Source organism: Xyrauchen texanus, chromosome 3, assembly GCF_025860055.1.
Source record: "Xyrauchen texanus isolate HMW12.3.18 chromosome 3, RBS_HiC_50CHRs, whole genome shotgun sequence".
Lineage (NCBI taxonomy): Eukaryota > Metazoa > Chordata > Actinopteri > Cypriniformes > Catostomidae > Xyrauchen > Xyrauchen texanus.
The window spans coordinates 826302-849034 of record NC_068278.1 but is presented as its reverse complement, the minus strand read 5'-3'; the positions used below and the strand labels follow the sequence as shown (position 1 = coordinate 849034).

The window sequence follows — 22733 nt, the reverse complement described above, 5'->3', positions numbered from 1 at the left end:
GTTGTGTGTGGTACCTGCCACATCACCCGGCGCTACATCCACGTAAGCCGGGAAAGATTCGTATTGTCTTTGACTGTGCAGCACGGTACCAAGGTACTTCGTTAAATGATAACATTCACCAAGGCCCAGACCTTACAAATAAGCTACTAGCAGTACTTCTAAAGTTTAGACAAGAACCCATTGCTCTAAATGCTGATATCGAGAGCATGTTTTACCAAGTCCGGGTGCCAGTTCAAGAAAGAGATGTGCTTCGTTTTCTGTGGTGGGAAGATAATGACCCTGAAAACCCACCTAAGCACTACCGCATGACTGCTCACATTTTTGGTGGTGTTTGGAGTCCTAGTGCTGCCAATTTTGCCTTGCAACGAGTGGCAGAAGACAACCGTGGAAACTTCTCTGATGACAGCGTGGAAACAGTGAAGCGAAATTTCTATGTCGACGATTGTCTAAAGTCGGTACCAACAAAGGAAGACGCCATTAAACTTGCTTCTGAACTACGCAAACTGCTCACCTGTGGAGGCTTTAGATTAACCAAGTGGTTAAGCAATTCTACGGAAGTGATGAAATCAATACCAGCTGAGGAATGGGCAAAGTCATTACATGAGGTCAACCTTGACCAAGAGGATTTGCCATTTGAACGAACACTAGGTGTCCTTTGGGATGTGGAAAGAGATTGCTTCACGTTCGATTTCAAGGCAGTAGAAAAACCTGCAACAAAGAGAGGAGTATTGAGCACTACCAGTTCCATCTATGACCCTTTAGGGTTTGCATGTCCATTCGTGCTCAAAGCAAAGGCAATCTTTCATGAGTTGTGCCGCATGAAAGTCGACTGGGATGAGGAGGTACCGGTGGACATAGCAGCTCAGTGGCGCAGATGGTTAAATGATTTGCCTCTGTTGTCTGCATTGACAATTCCAAGATGTCTTAAACCAACACCCACTAATTGCTTGATATCGACCCAGCTACATCACTTTTCTGATGCTTCAGAACTGGCTTATGGTGCTGTTTCATACATCAGGATTGGCGACACTTGCAGACTAGTGATGTCAAAGGCCAGACTTGCACCAATCAAGCCAATTAGCATACCACGACTGGAGCTACTAGCAGCGGTAGTTGCTACAGAGCTGGACCAGCATATCAAGCGGCACTTAGAAATTACAATCGATAAGACTTACTTTTGGACAGACAGTACCATCGTACTTCAGTACATCAACAACAAGCATTGTCGTTTCCAGACATTCGTTGCCAACCGTATTTCAAAAATACATGAGCTGCTCAGAACCGTGCCAGTGGAGGCACATTGATTCTGCTTCTAACCCTGCAGATGATGTCTCTCGAGGAATGACTATGGAAGAGATCTTGGCAAGTGAACGATGGGTATATGGTCCACACTTTCTTCAACTTGAAGAGGAACATTGGCCTTTTCAACCTATCATAAATGACTTGCCAGAGGAAGCAGAGATTAAACGAGCTAAAGAGGTCTATGCGGCTAGCATAAAACCAAACCAAGTGATGAAAAATGCAGTGGACAGACTACTGGAACGATACTCCAGTTGGCATCGATTGAAAAGGGCTACTGCTATCCTGTTGCGCGTCAAGGCTTTGTTAAGCAAGACAGCGAGTGTGCATCTTTACGAACCCATCACTGTTGGTGATCTCCAACAAGCAGAGATAGCCATTCTCAATTACATACAAACTGCATCTTTCGGATCTACTCGTGCAAAACCCAGTTCCCTTTCCAAGCTTAAACCCTTTAAAGATGAAACCAACCGACTCCTTCACGTGGGAGGCAGACTAACAAATGCCCCAATTCCTTTCGAGGCTAAACATCCAGTGATCCTACCTAACAATAATCACGTCACCCAGCTGATTATCAGTCAATACCATCTTCGCTTGGGTCATGGAGGTCCAGAGCGAGTACTTGCAGAAGTTCATCAACGTTTCTGGATTCTAAAGGGACGTGCTGTCATTAACCGATCTCTCAAGTCATGTCTACAGTGTCACAAGTTAAGAGCTAAGCCACAAAACCAGCAAATGGCAGACTTACCTGACTCTAGAGTGACACCAGGTGAGCCTCCATTCACTCGAGTGGGCATAGACTTCTTCGGGCCATTCTTGGTTAAAAGAGCACGCAGTGAGCTCAAGAGGTACGGATGTTTGTTTACATGCCTCACTACGAGAGCTATCCATTTGGAAGTTGCACACACCCTTGATACTGACTCCTTTATCAATACCTTACAGCGATTTATCGCTAGGAGAGGCCCACCTACGGAGATACGATCAGATAATGGGACTAATTTCGTTTGTGGATTACGAGAGTTGCGGAAAGCCTTGAGTGATTGGAAACAACAAAGGATTTCTGATTACCTGCTACAGAACAATGTAAAATGGATCTTCAATCCACCTGCCGCCTCTCACATGGGCGGTGTTTGGGAGCGACAAATTCGCACCGTTCGTTCCATTCTAAACACTGTCCTATCGCAACAGGCACCAGATGATGAGGGTTTGGTAACACTGTTTTGCTGCATTGAGTCTATTGTCAATGGTAGACCAATCACTAAACTCTCAGACGACCCATCAGATCCTCTACCACTCACACCAAATCATCTGTTGTTTCTCCGTTCCGGTCCAACTTTACCTCCGGAGCCTTTGTAAAACAAGACCTTTACCGGCGCAGATGGCGCCAGGTGCAATATCTGGCAGATGTCTTCTGGTGCCGATGGCTCAAGGAATACTTGCCTGCACTGCAACAACGACAGAAATGGCTGCAACCAAAGAGAAATCTTCAAGTAGGAGATCTTGTTCTTATTCTGCATGAAAACACACCACGCCATCACTGGCCACTAGGTCTACTTACTCAAGTCTATCCAAGTGCAGACGGACTTGTGCGTACTGTGGAAGTGAAAACAAAGGCAGGGGTCTTCATCCGTCCTGCAGGAAAAATCTGTCTTCTGGAAGCCAGTCTTACCAGTTGAATTAGTTTAATTGAGCTTTCCTAAGAGACATCACCCTTCCTTTGTTTGAATGACCTGTTTTTGGGTCATTGGGGCTGGGATGTTGGGTGCTGCCCCTTTAAGGACGTTGATTTGTGGGCTCATGTGATCGCCTAGAAAAAAAAAAAACTGAGGAAGAAAGCCATGTTGTTCTTGTGTTGCTTGCTGAAATTCATGCATATAAATTAAAACTATCTATTCCCAGTGTGGTGAGTAATAGTTTGGTTGTTATACGTATATTGATGGTTCTTGATGTATTGAGATATATATATATATATATATATATATATATATATATATATATATATATACGGTATTTGCGATCAAAGTCTTAATTAGCGCTTAAATGCCTAATGTTATTTACTTGTGTTTTTGATGTTTGTGTAGACATCTACTGTTTTTATATTACCTGTTGATTTTATATTACCTATTCTTTCAATATATGTTGCATTTGGTTGGTAAACAAAGTTTAAATAAGTTTTTTGTAATGCAGAGACTTTCTCTGTATTGATGGTTGTATCACATTTGTGATAATTTTTCATGCAAAATGTGATATTTTGCATTGTAGGGGATATCTTTGATTTATAAGCAAATATTTTTGTGTTTACCATCTAAAAGCTGATGTTATAATTTGTATACATTTATTTGGTACAATACTTCATATTAATTGTGAATTGTTTTGTTTTACAGTTTGACCACATAAATGTGCACATAAACACTCAAACCTACTTTTAAACTACAACAACAGCAACTAAATGTGTACATCGTGAGTTCTGCGCGAGAGGAATAAAATACAAAATCAAAATCCAAGTTAATGTTATCATTTCATGTGTAACACCTCTAGTGGCACAAATGTGTGTGGACAGCATCGGTTCACCCAGTTAGTTTATTGCAGTATGCAAGAATACATTTTTAATACATGTGACTTATATTATTGTGTAATAATAGGCTACATTATTATTACTTGTATTTTCTATGTATAAGAATAAAACTAAATTGTCAAAATTTTAGCAAAAATGTAAGTATTTTTTATGATTTTAGTTTTTTTAACTTTTTTTAAATGACTACATTATGGGCATTCTCTCCACCTTCTTTAGTTTACTCTCCGCTACATATCATTCATTAAAAATGTATTGTGAAATGGTACTAACATTTACAAGACCTAATACTGGTGTAAAACTCAAGTATTTTTTTCACCGACAACATTGAACTGAAACTACAGCTTTACAGGAAAGGAAATGATTGTCAAGAAGTGTGATGTGTTGGAAGCTGCAGTGGCGTTCTACTAAAGTGAATCTAACTGGGAAACAATGTGATCTCATTCAAATCTGCAGATGTTCAAGGAGCCAAAGATATGAGAGAGAGATGCTCTGTACAGACAAGATAACTAGATTCAACATATACAGAGAGATAGAGATGCTAAGCTGTGTGTGTGTGTCTTGTGTGAGAGAGATCAATACGCATATTGCATTACAGTGGTAAGTGCAGTGGACCGTGAGACTGTTTATAGATGTGTTTTGTTTTATGAGATTATCTTTGGCTAAATCCGTATTGGTATAAAAATAAATCAGTGTATTGTATGACAACTTGGTCTCATACATTCTCGTTACTTTACCTACATTTTTTCTTTAAACGTAAAAACAAAAGTAAAACAGCAGATTTAACCGGCATCCAGAGGTAAGTAGTGTAGCCAAAAACTGTACTCAAGTAAAAGTTCAGTTACTTAAAAATAATATTTACTCAAGTAGAAGTAAAAGTTCTAACATCAATAATGACTTGAGTAAGAGTAAGAAAGTATCCAATTAAAAGAGTAATCAAAAGTAGTGAGTAACTCATTACTTTCACAAATGACATAATGGACATTTTACATGCATAACAGAATTATTATTATTGTTTTTTTCTCCCTATTATTATTATTATTATTAATAGAAATTCTGTCATCATTCACCATCATGTTGTTCCAAACCCGTATGACTTTCTTTCTTCCATGCAACACAATAAGGAGATATTAGACAGAATGTTTGCCTGAGTCACTATTAACTTTCAGTAAATGTGTTTTTTTTTCTCCATATTTTGAATGGTGAACGAGATGCAAATTAATATTTTATGTCCATTTGTTTACTTATTTGTTTAGTAGCCGTGTTATAAGCAGGATAATGTACAATATAATTGTAAATTATAAAATAATATAATAAAAGGATAATTGTGTTTGCAAAATAAACCATGACAGGGTGATCAAGACCCCGAAGTGAAGCAGAGAGTTATAGAAGCGGCACAAAATGACATATTGTATATTTTCTTTTTCTGTCACTATCGGTTAGGTTTAGGGTAGGGAGGTCGGTTTTGTTGATTTAAAACTCAGAGCATTAACCTTAAAAACCTTATCTGTTTAGGAAAAAAATGTACTTGCTTTTTGCACCACATAGTGGACATTTCACCTTGGGACTGCTGCGATACGTGTAATGATCCATGTAATATCATTTTGCAAACATTTTGCCACAGTCATATAATTCTGGATAATTCTATGTAATTCTTATTAAATATGGTTTTGTTGTTTATTAGATACCGTACAATAGTATAGTGAATCTTTTTTTAAAATGATGTTTGCCAAGGAAAGCATCCCTTCAACTATTGAGCTTAGTGTTAGTGGTTCACTAACTACAACAAAATTATCATAGAGACTTGGGGGTGTGCTCTTTTGACTTGGGCCAGTAAGCAATGCCCTAGCAACCACCAAGACTGCATATCAACACACTGACAACCACTCAAAACACCATGGCAACTGCCCTAGAATCATAGCAGTGACTTTTTGTAAATATTCACATTTTTGTCAATATATTTACTAAATGAATAAGGACTAAAATTATAGAGGTTTCTCTTCAGGCACTCTCATTGAGCTCACTTTACGGCAAACAATGAGAACTGCAAATCCATTGTGTGTCAAAGACACTGTGCAGCAGCCCACAGTATCCAGACCAGGAGATATATGTTATAATGAAGACTCTGGAGTCCTGAATATAACATTCATATATTCCCTACCAGACATTTTTTGTTTTGTTTCCTTTGAGCAGTGACCTACATTGACAACTGAACTTCATGCAAGCTTCTGGAGTGCTACAATCCCCACAAACAAGTCTGTTTCTGGGAATTTTACCACTCCAGAACCTCGCATGACTGCCACTTCAGCAAATTCCCTTATGGGTAAATCTAACAACACCTGTCAAGTACACGTACAATGCCATTGGCCAGTAAATTTTTGTTTTTACTCTCCATACATTTGTTGACATGTTAGCGCATTGCAACTGAAAATTGTTTTAAGCAAGCCGAGAAGGGGGCATCTTCACATCTTTTTTTTGTATTCAAATATATGACTTAATGCGCTGTTGTATGTGAGAGTTATATATATATATATATATATATATGTAATTTCAGTTTTCATAATTTTAATCACGATTTAGCTTTTTAAAAATGTAAAACATTTCCTGAATTTGCATTTCGAATAATGATACAAGACGTTTCAAACACATTTTTTACTTACTGTAAATGTCTACAAGGTTGGAACCTAATAACGAAAATAGAATTTCACATTTAGCATATAATTGCTACTATATCAAAAGAACTGTGTTACAAAAAAAAGAACAAAAGTTTGTTATGCAGGGCTTTGCAAAGGTTTTTTTTGTTTATGTTATTTTTTCAAACCACTGCTGAATATGAAATCACCTCCCATTCTTTGAGAAAAGGCCAATGAGAATTGCCGAGTGGGAATTTGCATGCTACTCCCTGGACATACGGGTGGAAGGAAAACAACTCAACATTCAGATTTTTTCTTTGGAGCCAAGCGGTTGTACTATCAGCGAGCTGAATACTACTGCTGTTCCATCCTCTTTACAAGTGTATGCTGTTGGATATACAGCTAATTTCCAGTGGCTTTCTCTCCTTCTGCACGATGAGTGCAGATTATTCCCCTCGGCACTTCAACAGCACTAAAAGAGTGTATATTCCTGCTAAAGACAATATTTTCTCTATTAGAGCACACACACTGACGTTGAACGTCTTTTTAAAGACGAATCTTTATAAAGATGCCTTTCCATCATTGTGTGAATCCTGAATGCGTTCGTTATCTCTCCGCTTCCGACGGCCACAGGCGCTGATTCACGTGACTGGGCAGCAATCACACTGAGGCAGAGTTTGTGCATGGTTCATGTTCTCATTGCGAGATATGACCATGGCAACGTTGCGGTCGCGGCTTTCCTTCTTCCGCAGGAAAGCCACTCTAGCTGCCCCCTTCTACCCATGGGTATGAGGCTGGCCCGGCTGGCGCTGGAGGCGATTTGGGGAGTTAAAAGGGAGCGGACTCGCCAGGTAATTCCCCGCAGACCTCCCGTTCCCCAGCATGCTCGTTTGCTTACGTCCGGTTCCGAAATGAGACCAGCCTGCCTCACTTCTAGCATGACGTCTCTTTCGGGGCCTGTGAGCAGGATGAGTTTTCGATCGCTGCATAGGCAATGTCGGACACCGATGACACGACTGGGCTGCCAGACTAGGCTTCGGGTCATCTGGGAAATGAGCAAGCTCTCCCCGGTTCAGAGCATCTCTTTTCTCAGCATGGAGTTAGACTTGGTCTCAATGATAGTCGGTGCTGAAGTAATTCAGGCGGAGGACAGCGGTTCCACTGAAACACTTTCATATGGGGCATATGGCTTCCTCAGCAGCAGTCACGGCACTCAGGTTGATGCATATGAGAACACTTCAGCACTGGCCTCTGGCTCGAGTCCTGAGATTGGCATGGTGCCGCGGCACACATCGCGTAGCTATCATGTCGCTCTGCCAACACTTATTAAGCCCTTGGACAGACCTTGAGTTTCGACGGGTAAGTGTTCCCTTACAGCAAGTTTTCAGACGTGTTGTGGTCAACACAGATGCATCCAAACTGGGCTGGGGCACCATGTGCAACAGGCACACAGCCGTCAGTTCCTGGTCAGGACCGCGACTGGGTTGGCACATCAAATGCCTAGTGTTGCTGGCGGTACTACTCTCCCTGCAGAGGTTATTGCCGGTGATCCAGGGCAAGCCGAAGACACCCTGAGATGCGTAGTCGGATCAGTGCTTTCCTTCCTGCAAGAGAAGCTGGAGTGGTGGCTGTCCCCCTCCACCTTGAAGGTATACATAGCTGCTATAGCCGCACACCACGATGCAATGGATGGTAAGTCCCGAGGGAAACATGACCTGATTATCAGGTTCCTCAGAGGTGCCCAGAGGCTGAATCCTCCCAGGCTATGCCTCTTCCCGTCATGGGACTCAGGCCGTGCCCGCCCCTTTGCAGGTTCGAGCACACTGTACTGTACACTGTACACCACTGTACTAGACGCTGAAATAGCTGGACCTTGTCTCGGCTCCTCAGCACAAAACCTGAATGGAGTTGCATTCCAGCGCCTTTTATATCCGTATGTCCAGGGGAGTGGCATGCAAATTCCACTCGCAAATTCTCATTGGCCTTTTCTCAAAGAATAGGAGGTATTTGGGTCTCTCAAGAGCGACCCCCTAGTGTCACTTCATCGACACAACATCTCGTTCCCTCCAACAGGGAACGGAGGTTATGACAGTAACATGACGTTTTGGAGCACTCTAATCAGAAATAATCATTATCCAGGTAATCTATTATTTTATAAAAATTTAAGTAATTAATTGAAAATCCAATTAATTACATACTGTAAAAGGAAATATTGGTCATGGATGTGCTGCTTTTTAAGACTTTTCCCATGGCATTATACGGAGGGAGGGTATTTTTAATGACAGAGAATTTTTTGGATTGTGATTTTTGTAATGCCACAGGCCGTGTACTTAAAGTTGTGTTCTATTAAAGAAATCACAATATGAGATGAAGATAGCATTTGAATTAAGTTAAATCTGTTATGCACATGTGACTTTGACTGATGTGGAATGGCCTGGTAAAATAAACAGTTTTTAAAAAAACTGCCTAATATGGTGTTGGCCCTCTGTGTGTTACCAACACAGCGCTGACATACCGAGGCGTGGACTCTACAAGACCCCTGAAAGTGTGCTGTGGTATCTCGAACCAAGACACTAGCAGAAGATCCTTCAAGTTCTGTAAATTGAGGAGTGGAGCCATGCTGGATCAGACTTGTTGGTCCAGCACATCCCATAGATGCTCAATCGGATTAAGATCTGGGCAATTTGGAGGCCAGAACAACACCTTGAACTCTTCATCATGTTCCTCAAACAATTCCCGGACAATGTGTGCAGTGTGGCAGGGTCCATTATCCTGCTGAAAGAGGCCACTGCTATCAGGGAATGCCATTGCCAAGATGTGGTGTACCTGTCTGCAACGATGTTTAGGTAGGTTGCACGTGTCAAATTAGCATCCATGCGAATGGCTGGATCCAGGGTTCCCCAACAGAACTTTGTCCTAGCATCACCTCCCTCTTTCGGCTTGTCATCTTCCCACAGTGCATCCTGGTGCCATCACTTCCCCAGGTAAATGGTGCAAACGTATGCAGCCGCCCATGTGATGTGAAAGAAAATGGGACTCAACAGACCAGTCTGCCTTATTCCACTGCTTCAATGTCTAGTTCTGACGTTTGCATGCCCATTGTAGGTGCATTCAGTGGACAAGGTTTTTCATGGGCACCATGAACTGTCTGTGGCTACGCAGCCCAATACGCAACAGAGTTTTCGCTGAGTTGTAACCACAGTAAACCTTCTTTCAGTTCGGACAAGACAGGATAGCCTTGTGCATCAATGAGCCTTGGGCGACATACATCCTGTAGCCATTTTGTCCCTCCTCGGACCACCGTCAGTAGGTACTCTGCTGACTGGGAACACCCCACAACCCTTGCCATTTCAAAGATGTTCTGACCCAGTCGTCTGGCCATATCAATATGGCCCCTGTCAAAGTCGCTCAGGTTATTACTCCTGTCCATTTTTCCTGCATTCAGCATGTTGACTATGAGATCTGATTGTTTGTTTCCCATCTAATCTACCTAGACCTTGACATATGGCCTCGTTAGGAGATAATCAAAGTTACTCGCTTCACCTGTGAGTGGTCATAATATTTTGGCTCATCAGGGTATTTATTTTTTTGAGAGTGTAGGTTCAAAATTAGTTTGATGTTCACAGTGTGTTTTAAATTCAGTGTGTATTCATTTTTCCTAGCATCATTATGTATCCTTGCAGTTCTGAGGTGATATTTATTTATTTATAGATTTTTTTTTAATGGTTAATGCTCTATGGAGATTTAAATTAACATAACCAACAACCCCAAAATAAACGTTTAATCAAACCCTATATGATAGTTTTGCTGAATCAAGCACTTCATTTTCTCTTTTTTTTCTCTTTCAGCTCACGTCAACTTGGTCCTATTATCTTGAGTGCACTGCTTTTTCAGTAAACTGCTAAATTTGTTTGTGCTTGAACAAACTTGTAAATGTAGTCAGTTATTTTATGCAAATGTTAAATTATCTTCCTAGTCATGTGCTATGGTAAACGTGTTTAGATGTTTAGTAGAACGGTGAGCTCGTGATTTGTGTGAAAGTGAATAAATGTTGTTGTTGTAGCACTTCTAGTGTTTATTTCAACGTGAAACTGCTGTGATACATAGTACAATCCACATAAAAGTTGTTTTTTTTTATCTCTAAATATAGGCTATACTGTATCAATGTGATTCTATGAGACCAGGTTGAAAAATAATTTCAGTTTGTACGTTTTATTTTCAAAAAGCTCTAAGTAATCTGATGAATTCAGACAATAGTGTTTTTAATCCAAATGTGGTTTTATTAATCTTTTTGTTTCTTGTAAAAATGTCTTATTGATCTATAAAAATACCATTAAAATAATTAAACACTTTACCTGAGAAGCTAAATTACTTAGGTTAGATTTTATTTAGGCTGGGTTAGTTAGGTTAGATTAATGCTCAAAACATATTCATGATATAGTTTCTCATGTAAATTGACATTGTTTATAGAAGTTTTAGATAGTTTTACATGACAAAATTAATAAGCACATGCAGCATCTACAGTCTGTATTATCTCCTAATTTCCTAGTTTTTTCTTGTTCCATTAAATATTGTATAACTCATATCTGTATGGCGGCACATGGAATATGGCATGCTGATGAGTAATGAGTAATATAAACAGCCATTGTAAACTCAACATATGGTTATATCGGGAAGGAGACTGTGTGGGGAATAAAGCTTGTGGTTGTACACACAATCTTCCGCCAAGTGTGATTATAAAGTGAACTTTGCAAAGGTTCTGGCATAAGTGTGTTTTTTTTAAATAGGAAAACTTTTGTGCATATTCACAATCTGTCTTCTGTGCATATGTGTAATTACAGGATGAAATCTAAGGCAAGTCATGATACATGAGGCCTCTTATATCTATCTTAATTACACTAAAACTTGAAGCAATATTGGAATGATATAAATGTTTAGTGTTATTTTGTCTCTTGGATCGCAGTGAGAAAAGCAGGAAAATGCATCTAAACACTGGTCACACTGAATATAGTAAGCGATGAAGCACAAAGCACATTTCTTACACTTATCACTCTGTTGCAGCATTAGGAACATTGGTCCCACTTAAAGTAAATAAAATAATTAATAACAAGCGTACTCTGGTGACAAGGACAAAGTCTTATTTAGAAGAAAAATCCATAAGCTCCAACTTTTCTTTGTGAGCTGTTGTTGGGTTGACTGCCTCTCTGTGAGTCAGACTGAAACTGATTTAATTTGGTAATCAATAGATTTGTGTGAGGGCAAGTGAGTAATCTTTTAACTGTGGCCTCACTCTCTCTCTCTTTCTGTTTGCCCTTGAGTTTTCGCTCTGCTTTTCCAGTAAAGCACGTCCTGATTGCCTCCTACTAAATGTTGTGGTTTAAAGTGTATGCTGATGAAAGGCACTTTGAAAGGCCCACCAAAAAAAGAAGAAAAAAGAAAAGGAAAGACAAACAGACTGTAATGCTGTACTTAGGGGTCATTTTTAGATGGTTAGAAGGTAACCCACAGCTTGGAAAAGGCTTGCGAGAGTCATATGCAGCAACTGTATACTGCTTTTGTTGTGCTGTTCTTCATTAAAAAAAGAAGCTCATTGGTTCTTTACGAGAACACAAGAGCCCACCATGGTGACAGAACAATTTTTTTTTTCAAACAAATTACATGTGGTTTTCCAGGTGCTGGAACCATTAACTCAGCAGGAAGTCCCTGACAGTCAAGAGCTTAATGAGCTCCCGTTGGCAGACGCTAATGCGCACTCTGTCTTTCACCTACTGGCCAGCGATTATGTAAATGCAGCTTACACCTGAAAATTGCGGCACATGGATTACTTGACTTGCAATTGATTCCAACAGATGTTGACAATAGCATGTTGCTAATACACAAAAATGTAAATAGATACATTCAGGATAGCATCCCAGAATGTACAACATGTCAAACATTGAGGCATATGGGCTTCAACAGCAGAAGAACAGTTTTTCATTCTGAGATGCCATTGTGCTCACTACAATTGTTCAGAGTGGTTACCTAAGCTACCATAGACTTTCATTCAGTCTGGCCATTCTCCATTGACCTCTCTCATCAACAAGACGTTTCCATCTGCAAAACGTCTAGGTTACGGATGTAACCTCCGTTCCCTGATGGAGGGAATGAGACATTGTGTCGAAGAAGCGACACTAGGGGTCTCTCTTGAGAGCCTTTTACATCTCTGATCTATGAGAAAAGGCCAATGAGAAATTGGCAGACAGAATTTGCATGTCCTGCCCCCGTACATACGGGTATAAAGGGAGGGAAATGCATCTGTTTCATTCAGGATTTTTCTGAGGAGCCGTCAATGAGGTTTGGCCACAACAGTGGCTCGGTTCAGCGACGTGGGCGGGAGGATACAACGTCTTGTTCCCTCGATCAGGGAATGGAGGTTACATCCATAACCTAGACATTCCCTGTCTGTCCCTAACTTCAACATTGTGTCGAAGAAGCGACACTAGGGGTCCAATTTAAATCACACCATGTGCTGAGCCGTGTACGTGTACTGCTGACACAGGAGTGGGCAGGTATTTTACGTGCCAAAGCGACCAGCTGTGACAGGCTGCACGTACCCTTCCCCAATGCCCCATAAAATCGTCAAAGCCTTTTGATTCTTTACCCGCAAGGGGACCGTACCACGGAAAATACACACAGGGGGAAAAGTCAATGTGGGAGCCCGTCCTGTGGAGCACCTATTCCAGTACAGGGTAAATTCAGTACCCGCATTGGTCTTGGTCGGCAAATTCCTCCACTGAATTCGCGGACCAAGGGTCTAGGGAGGAGTCATCCAGGGAGCTGAGTTTGTGGGATCTCCTGGGGTAAAGGTGCACGGTATTACCTCAGCGGAGGGAAAGGGCGCTATGTGCAAGCAGTCCACCCCGTCAGTTTGTCAGTGTTTACCGAGTTCTACCTGCTCGGACCTGAGAAAACACGGGACGAAACCGAATCAACCCTGAGATTGTAACATCTTGCAAAGGTATTGGGTGCCCTGCCCAACCCGCTGCTCTGCATATGTCTGCTAGGGAGGTGCCCCTGGCCAGTGCCCATGAGGACGCAACACTTCTTGTTGAGTGTGCTCGGACCCGTAAGGGGGGGGGCATGGCTTGGGTGCGATAGGCCAATGTAATGGCGTCCACTACCCAGTGGGAAAGCCTCTGTTTGGAGACAGCGTTCCCTTTCCGCTGTCCACCAAAGCAGCTGAAAAGTGCAAAGAGCTGCTCAGAACATCTAAATCTCTGCGTGCAGTCCAAGTAGATACGCAAAGCACGTACCGGACACAGCAACAAAGGGGTTGGGCCTTCCTCCTCCCGGGGCAGCACTTGCAAGTTCACTACCTGGTCCCTGAAGGGAGTGGTGGGAACCTTGGGCATGTAGCCCGGTCACAGTCTTAGGATCACGTGAGTGTCTGCCAGACCGAACTCCAGGCAGGTGTCACTGACCGCTTGCAGGACCCAGACCCTTTTGATGGAGGCGAGCGCGATCAGGAGGGCCGTCTTCAAGGAGAGGGCCCTGAGACAAACTGATTCTAGCGGCTCGAAGGGGGGGTCTCTGAAGGCCCGAGAGGACCACTGAGAGATCCTAGGAGGGGAACAGGCTAAGCTGGGAGGGATTTAACCTCCGGGCGCCCCTTAGGAACCTGATAATTAACTCATGCTCACCCAAAGACTTGTCGTCTACTGTGTCGTGGTGGGCCGCGATAGCAGCTACATACAACTTCAAGGTGAAGGGGGGCAGCCTCCCCTCCAACCTCTCCTGCAAGAATGAAAGCACTGACCTAACTGCGCACCTCTGTAGGTCTTCAGCCCAGGAAGAAAACCAATTTGCGAACAATTGCCACTTCAGGACATAAAGTTGCCTGGTAGAATGGGCTCTGTCTTGGTTGATCATGTCTACGACGGTAGGTGGTAGATCAGCTAGATCTTCTGCATCCCGTCCAGGGGCCAGACGTGGAGGTTCCAGAGGTCTGGGTGCGGAAGCCAGAGCCTGACTCGTCCCTGAGAAAGAAGGTTCTTCCTCAGGGGGATTTGCCAGGGAGGGGCTGTCTAGAGGAGTCCGAGATCCAAGAACCAAGTCCGAGTGGGCCAATAGGGAGCCACTAGAATTACTTGTTCCCCGTCCTCCCCTCCCAGGTCTACCTGGGCCTTGCCGAATCATTCCCAAATCAGCTGGACCACCTGGGGGTGAAGCCTCCAGTCTCCACTGGGCATGTGTTGTCGTGATAGTGTGTCCGCTACCACGTTGAGGTTGCCTGGGATGTGAGTGGCACGCAGCGACTTGAGTCTTGCTCTAAAGGACATCCAACAACTGAGTCTAACTCCATGCCGAGAAAAGAGATGGGGATTCGTCGGGAGGCAAAAATGCATCCCGAGGCTCTGGTGCTGAGAGAGACTCAAAGCACTTACCTTGCTCCGCCCTCTCCGTCCACTGGACTCGTCAAAACCGGCCAGCTGGGGGACAATAGTCGTGGGGCTGGAGGCGAGAGGTCTGCGTCCAATGTGCCGGGACGGTTGAGGTGTCGTGAGAATGGCATTTGCAGGCCAGGTGACCAAGAGAAAAAGGGAATTGCTCTTTTATTGAGAATGTGGGTACTGCAGTCCGAAGGGGGTGTGGCAAAGTAAGTAAACTTAACTGAAATTTCTCCTCCCGCCTCTCCACTGGGGGACGGAGTGGTCTGCTTACCAGCTCCAGAGCAAACATCTTTGTCCCTGGGTCGTCCATCTCAGGAACACTTGGGATCCTTGCGGGTCCTCGAAGGGGTTCGTGAGACAGGGGCCGTGCGCCTCCTGTGGGGTGCTCGACGCTGGGGCTGAAAGCTGGGCTCGGGTTGGGCAGAGCTGTGTGTTTCTTAGGCGCTGCAGGAGGACACCCTCGGTGGGCAGACGGGGCACGGCCCCTGCTGGAGGTGCTGGAGGTTCCAGTCCAGCCCCACACTAACGGCGGCCCGGGCAAGCATGTCGGACATCTGGGCGTCAACCTCAGAGTGGGCGTGCTGGCCCGAAGGCGGCAGCCTAGTCGAGTCATCCGTGTCAGATGCCGGACTACTCTCCGATGCAGCGGCGAGCTCATCCAGTTCGGGGGGGCTCAAGAGGATAGGCAGGCTGGCCGTGAGGCGAGCCGCTGTTGCCTGGAGCGCGGAAAGAAGTCAACAAGCTTGTTGGGGGGTGGGTGGGTCACGGGGATGTACCCGGCGAAACCGCATCTGCTGCCATCCCCAAATTGCCTCCATCGCCGGCTAGGTTCGTCCTCAATCCTGTGGGAAGGAGCGATGCAGGGGGCAGCTGGAGTGGCATTCCTTATGAGGAAGGAAAGCCGTGACCGCAATGTTGCCATGGTCATGTTCTCGCCGTGAGAAAATGAGCCATCCACAAACGCTGCCTCGGTGTGATCGCTGCCCAGACACACGAGACAGCGCCTGTGGCCGTCAGTAGCTGAGAGCACTCTACCGCATCCAGGAACTACACAGGGGCGGAAGGGCATCTTTATAAAGACACATCCTGAAAAGGACGTTCAATGCCAGCTGTGTATATGCTCTTTTAGAGAAAATAACTATTTTAGCGGCAAAGCTGCACTGCCGTGCAGAGAAGGAGAAAGCCGCTGATATGCGCCGTAGATCCAAAGGCAATCGCTCAGAGATGGGAGGAACAGTGTGTGATTCGCAGCTCCCTGCAAACACAAACAGTCGGCTCTGAAGAAAATGTCTGAATGAAACGGACGCATTTCTCTCTCTTTATACCCGTATGTCCGGGTGCGGGACATGCAAATTCTCTCTGCCAATTTCTCATTGGCCTTTTCTCATAGATCAGAGATGCAAAAGGCTCTCAAGAGAGACCCCTAGTGTCGCTTCTTCGACACAACGTCGTAGTGAGCGACAGACGAGGAACTGCTGCTCATTGGATCTTTTTATTTTTTGGCACCATTATGAGTAAACTTTAGAGACTGTTGTGTTTCAGTTACAGAAATACTCAAACCAGCCCATCTGGCACCAACAATCATGCCATGGTCGAAAACCTGAGGTCACGTTTTTCCCCATTCTGATTGATGTTTTTATGCACTGCGCTGCTGCCACATGACTGGCTGACTAGATAATCACATGCATAAGTAGGTGTAATATTGTACAAAATAAAGTGGTCAGTGAGTGTATTATTTACCGTTACAAACCTTTTTTTTTTGGATACTGAAATAAATTTGCATTTGATATTATAGAATCATGATACTATAATAATATTAAAAATAACTTTTGTAAAATGATTTTCATGTAGCTTGCTGTAAATACAGTATAGTTTCAGTTTCTTGGTGAAATAAACACTAGAGGTGCTAACTTTTATGACAAAATGACATGGTTGCTTCAACAATTGTGTTTTTCATCTCACATTTGCTTTTATGACACTATCGGTTAGGTTTAAGGTTTTGGTTGGGGAGGAAGGTTTTGTTGATTTAAAACTCGATAGATTATTACACAGGTATTTTACCTCGGAACTCCCACATGTAATTAACCACGTAATATCAATTGTGTAACAATTGTCATTAAGAATCATGTTGGGTCTATTATAGCATGAATACACCTCTTGTGAATTATAGCTTTATTATGCATTCAACAGGTGTTTTTCTCAAAGTTTTGTTTGCCATTTGATATTTAATAGAGAGAAGCCACAAGTAAATAGATGAAGTGGTTTATAAAACTTCATTAGATTGAAGAAAATGTAGAAATGTCAGAGCAGTCACAACTCTCAAAAAAGGGAGGTGAATTACAATACAGTACACTACATGATTGACATTTTAATGTAAGACGATTTGTTCAGCTGTCTGCCTGTCATTTTCTCTCTCATTCTCTGTCTCTTTCTGCACTGTCAGATATAGACAGAACTGCAGGTTGCAACAGCTTGTTTCTGTGTAGTTCATGTCAAACTCCCTGTCTGAGTTTTAAAGGGCATCACATGCACCATATAGAGAATCAGTCAATCTGCGCTGCCACCAACTGACTTTGGCTGTTAACTGAAAGCATAGTGGTTTTAGCCCACCCATTGACACAGTCTTCTAAAAACATTTCATGGACACCCTGTTGAGCAAACTTTAAAATGTGAACTTGCTGTATTTATACTTTATGCTGCTAGTGTCACACGGTGAAGCTGTCACAAGGGCTTTATTATCTCAGTGGCTATATAGTCAAAAGTCCAATTACATAAGTCTGTGTTTGCTCTAGCAGTGGGTTTGTATATTGGTTTTAAACAACTGGTTGAAAACTGTTTTAAATTAGAGAACATTTTCAGAATTCTGGATTTCAATATCATCATCATATTATTATTATTATTAGTGCCCAAGCACTGAAAGTGCAGAGCCCTATTGTTCTTCTAAGGATTATACTAATTAGGACCCAAGCACTGAAAGTGTGAGGCCCTATTGTTCTTCTAAGAAATCTTTTATATTTAAACATTTTATGTTTATACATTTTTATGTATAAACATTTTAGAATAATGTCAAGACATTTAAAATTCTGAAGGGATTCTTGATATCTTAAATACTGTTGCCATAGCAATGCATTAAATATCATTATTCCTTTATGTGTATATTCACATGTTTTGAGGTATTTTGCATGCTTGGATTTTCAAGTTTGTTGTTAATAAACATGTTTCTTAATTTTATATAAAGAAAATATTATAAAAATATCAACTGAAATGTAAAAATACTAGAAATCCCAAGCTATGTCTAACCCAGTGTGTTGTAATTGCCACTCTGAGTGGCAATTACAAGAAATTTCCAGAAGTTTGTGCCCTGTCTAGAAGGGATCCCACTTTCGTCTGTTATGTTATATTATAATTAACTGAGACAGTATTTTACAATTTATGTTAGCCAAAACGTTGTAGTTGTTTTTGTTTTGTTTTTTACTTTTTTTATTGTGAATTGTTTTGTGTATCATAACACTCTCAATGTTAAAAGTTTGCAAATAAAAACATTAAAGAACTTAAAAATGGCAGCTGACCATTGGGACAATTTACTCGATGTAGTGTGAGTGGGATCATACAGTTTATAAATGGTACCAGCTTGTCAGCAAACACATTAACTGTCTAATACTGGTCTAACTTTTTATTCTCATTTATTTCTGTTTGTATTTCAGGGATAATAACTTTATCAAGGATTTTACGCAGCTGGCTGATGGGATGATGGTGATTCCTTTGCCTGTAGAGGAGCAGTGTCGAGGAGTTTTGTCAGAACCTCTACCAAACCTACAACTTCTCTCAGGTAAAACATACATGCACGCTTTAGGACTCAGTCATTTAAAAGGGCCCTATTCTACACTTGTGTTGCATTTTGCCATCTATTGTTCACTTACTGTATACTGTTGGTCAAGGTTTTATAATTCAGGGTAAAATTCATAATTAAGGTTATAAATATATTTGTCATGACCATTTTCCACCCTATTTCTTAAATACTGTAAATAGGTTGTTTTTGCTACTGTACCTGTAAGACTTCTGTATGTGAATAAAATGTTATAATTGGCTCTGCATAGTTCACAGTGTTGTTCATCAGGTCTGACCAAATAGCTGAACACTAAATAAGCATTTCAAAGAAACATTACACTGGGTAATTTTTGTTAAATATTTGTATGTGCTTCGTTATATATATAACCAACAGTTTCCTGTTGAAATGAATACTAGAGGCGGTAAATCAACAAAAACTTTTATTGTCTTTCTCAAAATTATGAATAAAACGACCAACTATCAGTTCATAGACAATTACATTTCGCCCTGTTACTCATACAATGCTATCTTTTGCGATGCATAGGACTGGGTTCAATACCAGAAGAGCACAGACAAGTCCATAGTTAACGCGTGAGCCGAAAGTGTCATACTGTAGAAGCACCACAAAATTACATGGTTGCTTCAGCAATTGATTTTTTTTTTGTTTTTTGTGACACTAATAGTTAGATTTACATTTAGGGTATAGAGGTAGGATTTGTAGATTTAAAACTCAAAGCATTAACCTTAAAACCCTCATATGTTTGTGAGTCAATTTTACTGACTTTTTTGCAACACATTGTGGACATTTTACCTTGAAACTGCTGCGTGTGAGGAACCATGTATAATCATTTCACAAAATGAGATGAGATAAGTCTAGGAACAACACATCAAACCAACATGAATGGTATAGTGAATCTATTTGATTGAGGTTTACTTACAACCAGCACAGTACATTAAACTCTTTTTTTTTAAGTTAAGTCACACCCCATTATTTCACATTTGCATGAGATTTGGACAAGAGTGGCCAGAGTATTTAATTCTGAATTTTTTTTAATGTTGCCATGAGCATATGGCTGAACCCCAAATTATGTAACAACAAGTCCCCTTTTTGCTGGTCAGTGTGGATTGGGAGGGGGGTTACTATACTCGATGACCTATATGAGTGTGGAGTGTTGAGATCCTTTCAAATTTGGGTCAAATTTTTGGGATTCCCAGATCTTAGTTCTATAAGTATTTACAGCTGCGCCACCTGCTCTGTACTGTTTTTGGGAGTTAGCAGAGAGCAGAGAGTAATACACTGATGCCTTATGACCTTTTCCAAAAGCAGTAATCACCACTCCCAGAACATCTGTACTGTTTTTGGGAGTAGTTTACACCCCCATAAAGTGGCAGATGTTCTGGGAGTGGTGATTACTGCTTTTGGAAAAGGTCATAAGGCATCAGTGTATTACTCTCTGCTAATACTTAGTCTGGGTGATGGAACTTCAACATCTCTTAAGAGATTGTTGTAGTTAAATTGTTTGATTTATTAATGTTTTTCTATGGCCTTGGCAGTATGTGTGTATGTATGTATTGTATGTGAATATAGGTATTGTTTGTGTAATGTTTTGTTAGCTTTGTCTCGTTTGGGGGACTACGGATGAAAAATAGCCTCTGGCTAAATCCGGTACAATACATGAAATGGACATTTTATATTAAAAATTGTGCATGGTCCCTACTTAAATAAATAAATGAAAAAAAAAAAAAAATTATGGGAGAGAGATTTAAATTTGGTACTTGGTACAATTTAAGATTTTACATACTGTAGATTCTATTGGACCCCTTCTAGATTGCATAGGCTTGGTCTTATAGACATACACCTGCTGGCGATGGCAATCAGAAGATGGAGACTCAATCCATGTCTTTTGGGGATGTGTTAAGATTCAAGAATTTTGGTTGAGGATTCAGAGTTTTATGTGCAAGGTTTTGGCATCTCAAATGTTATTTTGCCGCAGTCATTCATTTGGAGAATAAGCACTTGAAAAACTGGGTCCTAACTAGTATTATGTTTACCAGACAGATTATGTTAAGGAGTTCGAAGTCAGCTGGAGCGCCTGCATTTCAGGAGTGGTGACCAGAGATTTGTGGAGAAATGGGGCAAATATATATTTTTTTTGAGAGGGCTCTCAGGGAGGGACAATGGAGAGAGGTGTAATGATATGTGTGATTAGTATATATATATTTTTATTTGTTTTTTGTTTGTTTGTTTTGTGTCTATAATTATGTGACCACTGGGGTGTTGTTGAGGGGGTCGGGTTGAGGAAGGGGGGGGGGGGGGTGTAGTGAGGGTTAAAATGGATTCTGTATGTATATGTTTTGTTGTTCTTTATTTAAACGATGAATCAATAAAAAACTTGAATTTAAAAAAATGTGGGTGGGTGGAGGATGGGAGAGGGACAAGAGCTCCTTCCAAAACACACTTACAACAGAGATAGCTGATCTTCAAATTATGTTCAGTAAGGCACATAATGAAAGTAAGCCTGATTAAATACACGTTTTTTCAAAAGTATAGCGACAATAATTAAGCATAATGTGTTAACATTACTGTAGTGTGATAAAATTGCTTCCTAACCTTGACTGTGCAAAGTTATCCAGTATTTCAACTTCCTTGTTTTGACAACCTAACTCTGGTAAACCATGTAGGCATAAATCCTGGAAACTTTCGCACAATGAAAGGATGCAAAAAAGAACGCTGACATAACTTTGAGTGTTTGGTTTTCATATTTGTCTTCTATTTTTGAACAAGACGTTGTGTTATCAAGTCCATTGTCAGGCAAACAGAGAATAAGAGATGTTTGGAGCATGAGTGGAAGTAGTGCAGCAAATGAACCTGGAGCTCTGCCCAGAGTAGAAGCCAAGTCAAGTCAAGCCAATTTTATTTGTATAGTGCCTTTCACAACACACATCATTTCAAAGCAACTTTACAGAAGATCAGGCATTAACAGAAGATAAAACTGTAATGTCTATAATGTCGATGAATTGTGTAATTATTTTTAAACACGATTAACAATCGTATTTTATCTAAGTAATTAAATAATAATTACATTAATAACCCCAGTGAGCAAGCCGAAGGCGACAGTGGCAAGGAACACAAAACTCCATAAGATTGGGAGAAACCTGACTCACCGTGAGGGCCAGTTCCCCTCTGGATAACATCACGAATATAATGCCAGTATTACTTATGTATAGTGCAAGTCATGCTTTAAAATTAGTAAACAAATAAGTGTTAAGGGACAGTGTTTAAACATAGATTTTGTATGAACTGTAAGATTAATGACTAATGTATTTGAAGTTCATCCTGGATTAACTGCAGAAGTTCACATAGATGCAGTTGTCCTTGTTAATTGGCAGATGAAGGCTTTTGTTGGCAATTGATAGTCTATGTATTCCATTTTAAGAGTGTAGTCCATCAATAGACGGATGCTGGCAGAGATCAGTGAGGTGCATCACAGTTCAACCTGGCCGGTAATTTCGATGAGGTTCGGTGTGGTCCATCCTAAATCCAAGGTTCAGACAATGGCATATGAATTATCCCATGTCTTATGGTTGGAGTTGGCATCAGTTCATCCTCTGAAGTCCATCATAATAGACTGAAGTGATGTTTGGCTGGCACTGGCTGCATTTAGTCATCATCACACAGCTACACGTAGCAGTGGAGTCCAACAAGAAGCAGGAATGGAGCAGGATCCAGCCGGTTCTAGTAACCTCAGGATAGCAGTCCCGAGGTTGAGACAGGGAAACAAATACAATTATATAAGCATAAATGTTATTCAATTTATTGCAGATTTATAGATCATGATCAGTGTTTCTGGTTTCTGGTTTCTGGTTCCGACAGACTAAACTAAAGCAGCCTAATTGTGGGTTGGAGGATAAATTAGGTGTATGACTGGCTAAATAGCTAAATAGTCTTTAGTCTAGACTTAAACTGAGGGA

General features: G+C 41.5%; 1 protein-coding gene across 1 annotated transcript in view; it reads left to right on the top strand.

Moving 5' to 3' along the window:
• Window positions 1-22733, top strand: part of LOC127633152 (astrotactin-2-like) — an 875437-nt gene that overhangs the window by 635892 nt on the left and 216812 nt on the right. The window contains exon 14 of the mRNA XM_052112037.1: window positions 18638-18762. Coding sequence (XP_051967997.1) covers window positions 18638-18762 — 125 coding nt within the window. The remainder of the gene's footprint in view (window positions 1-18637; window positions 18763-22733) is intronic.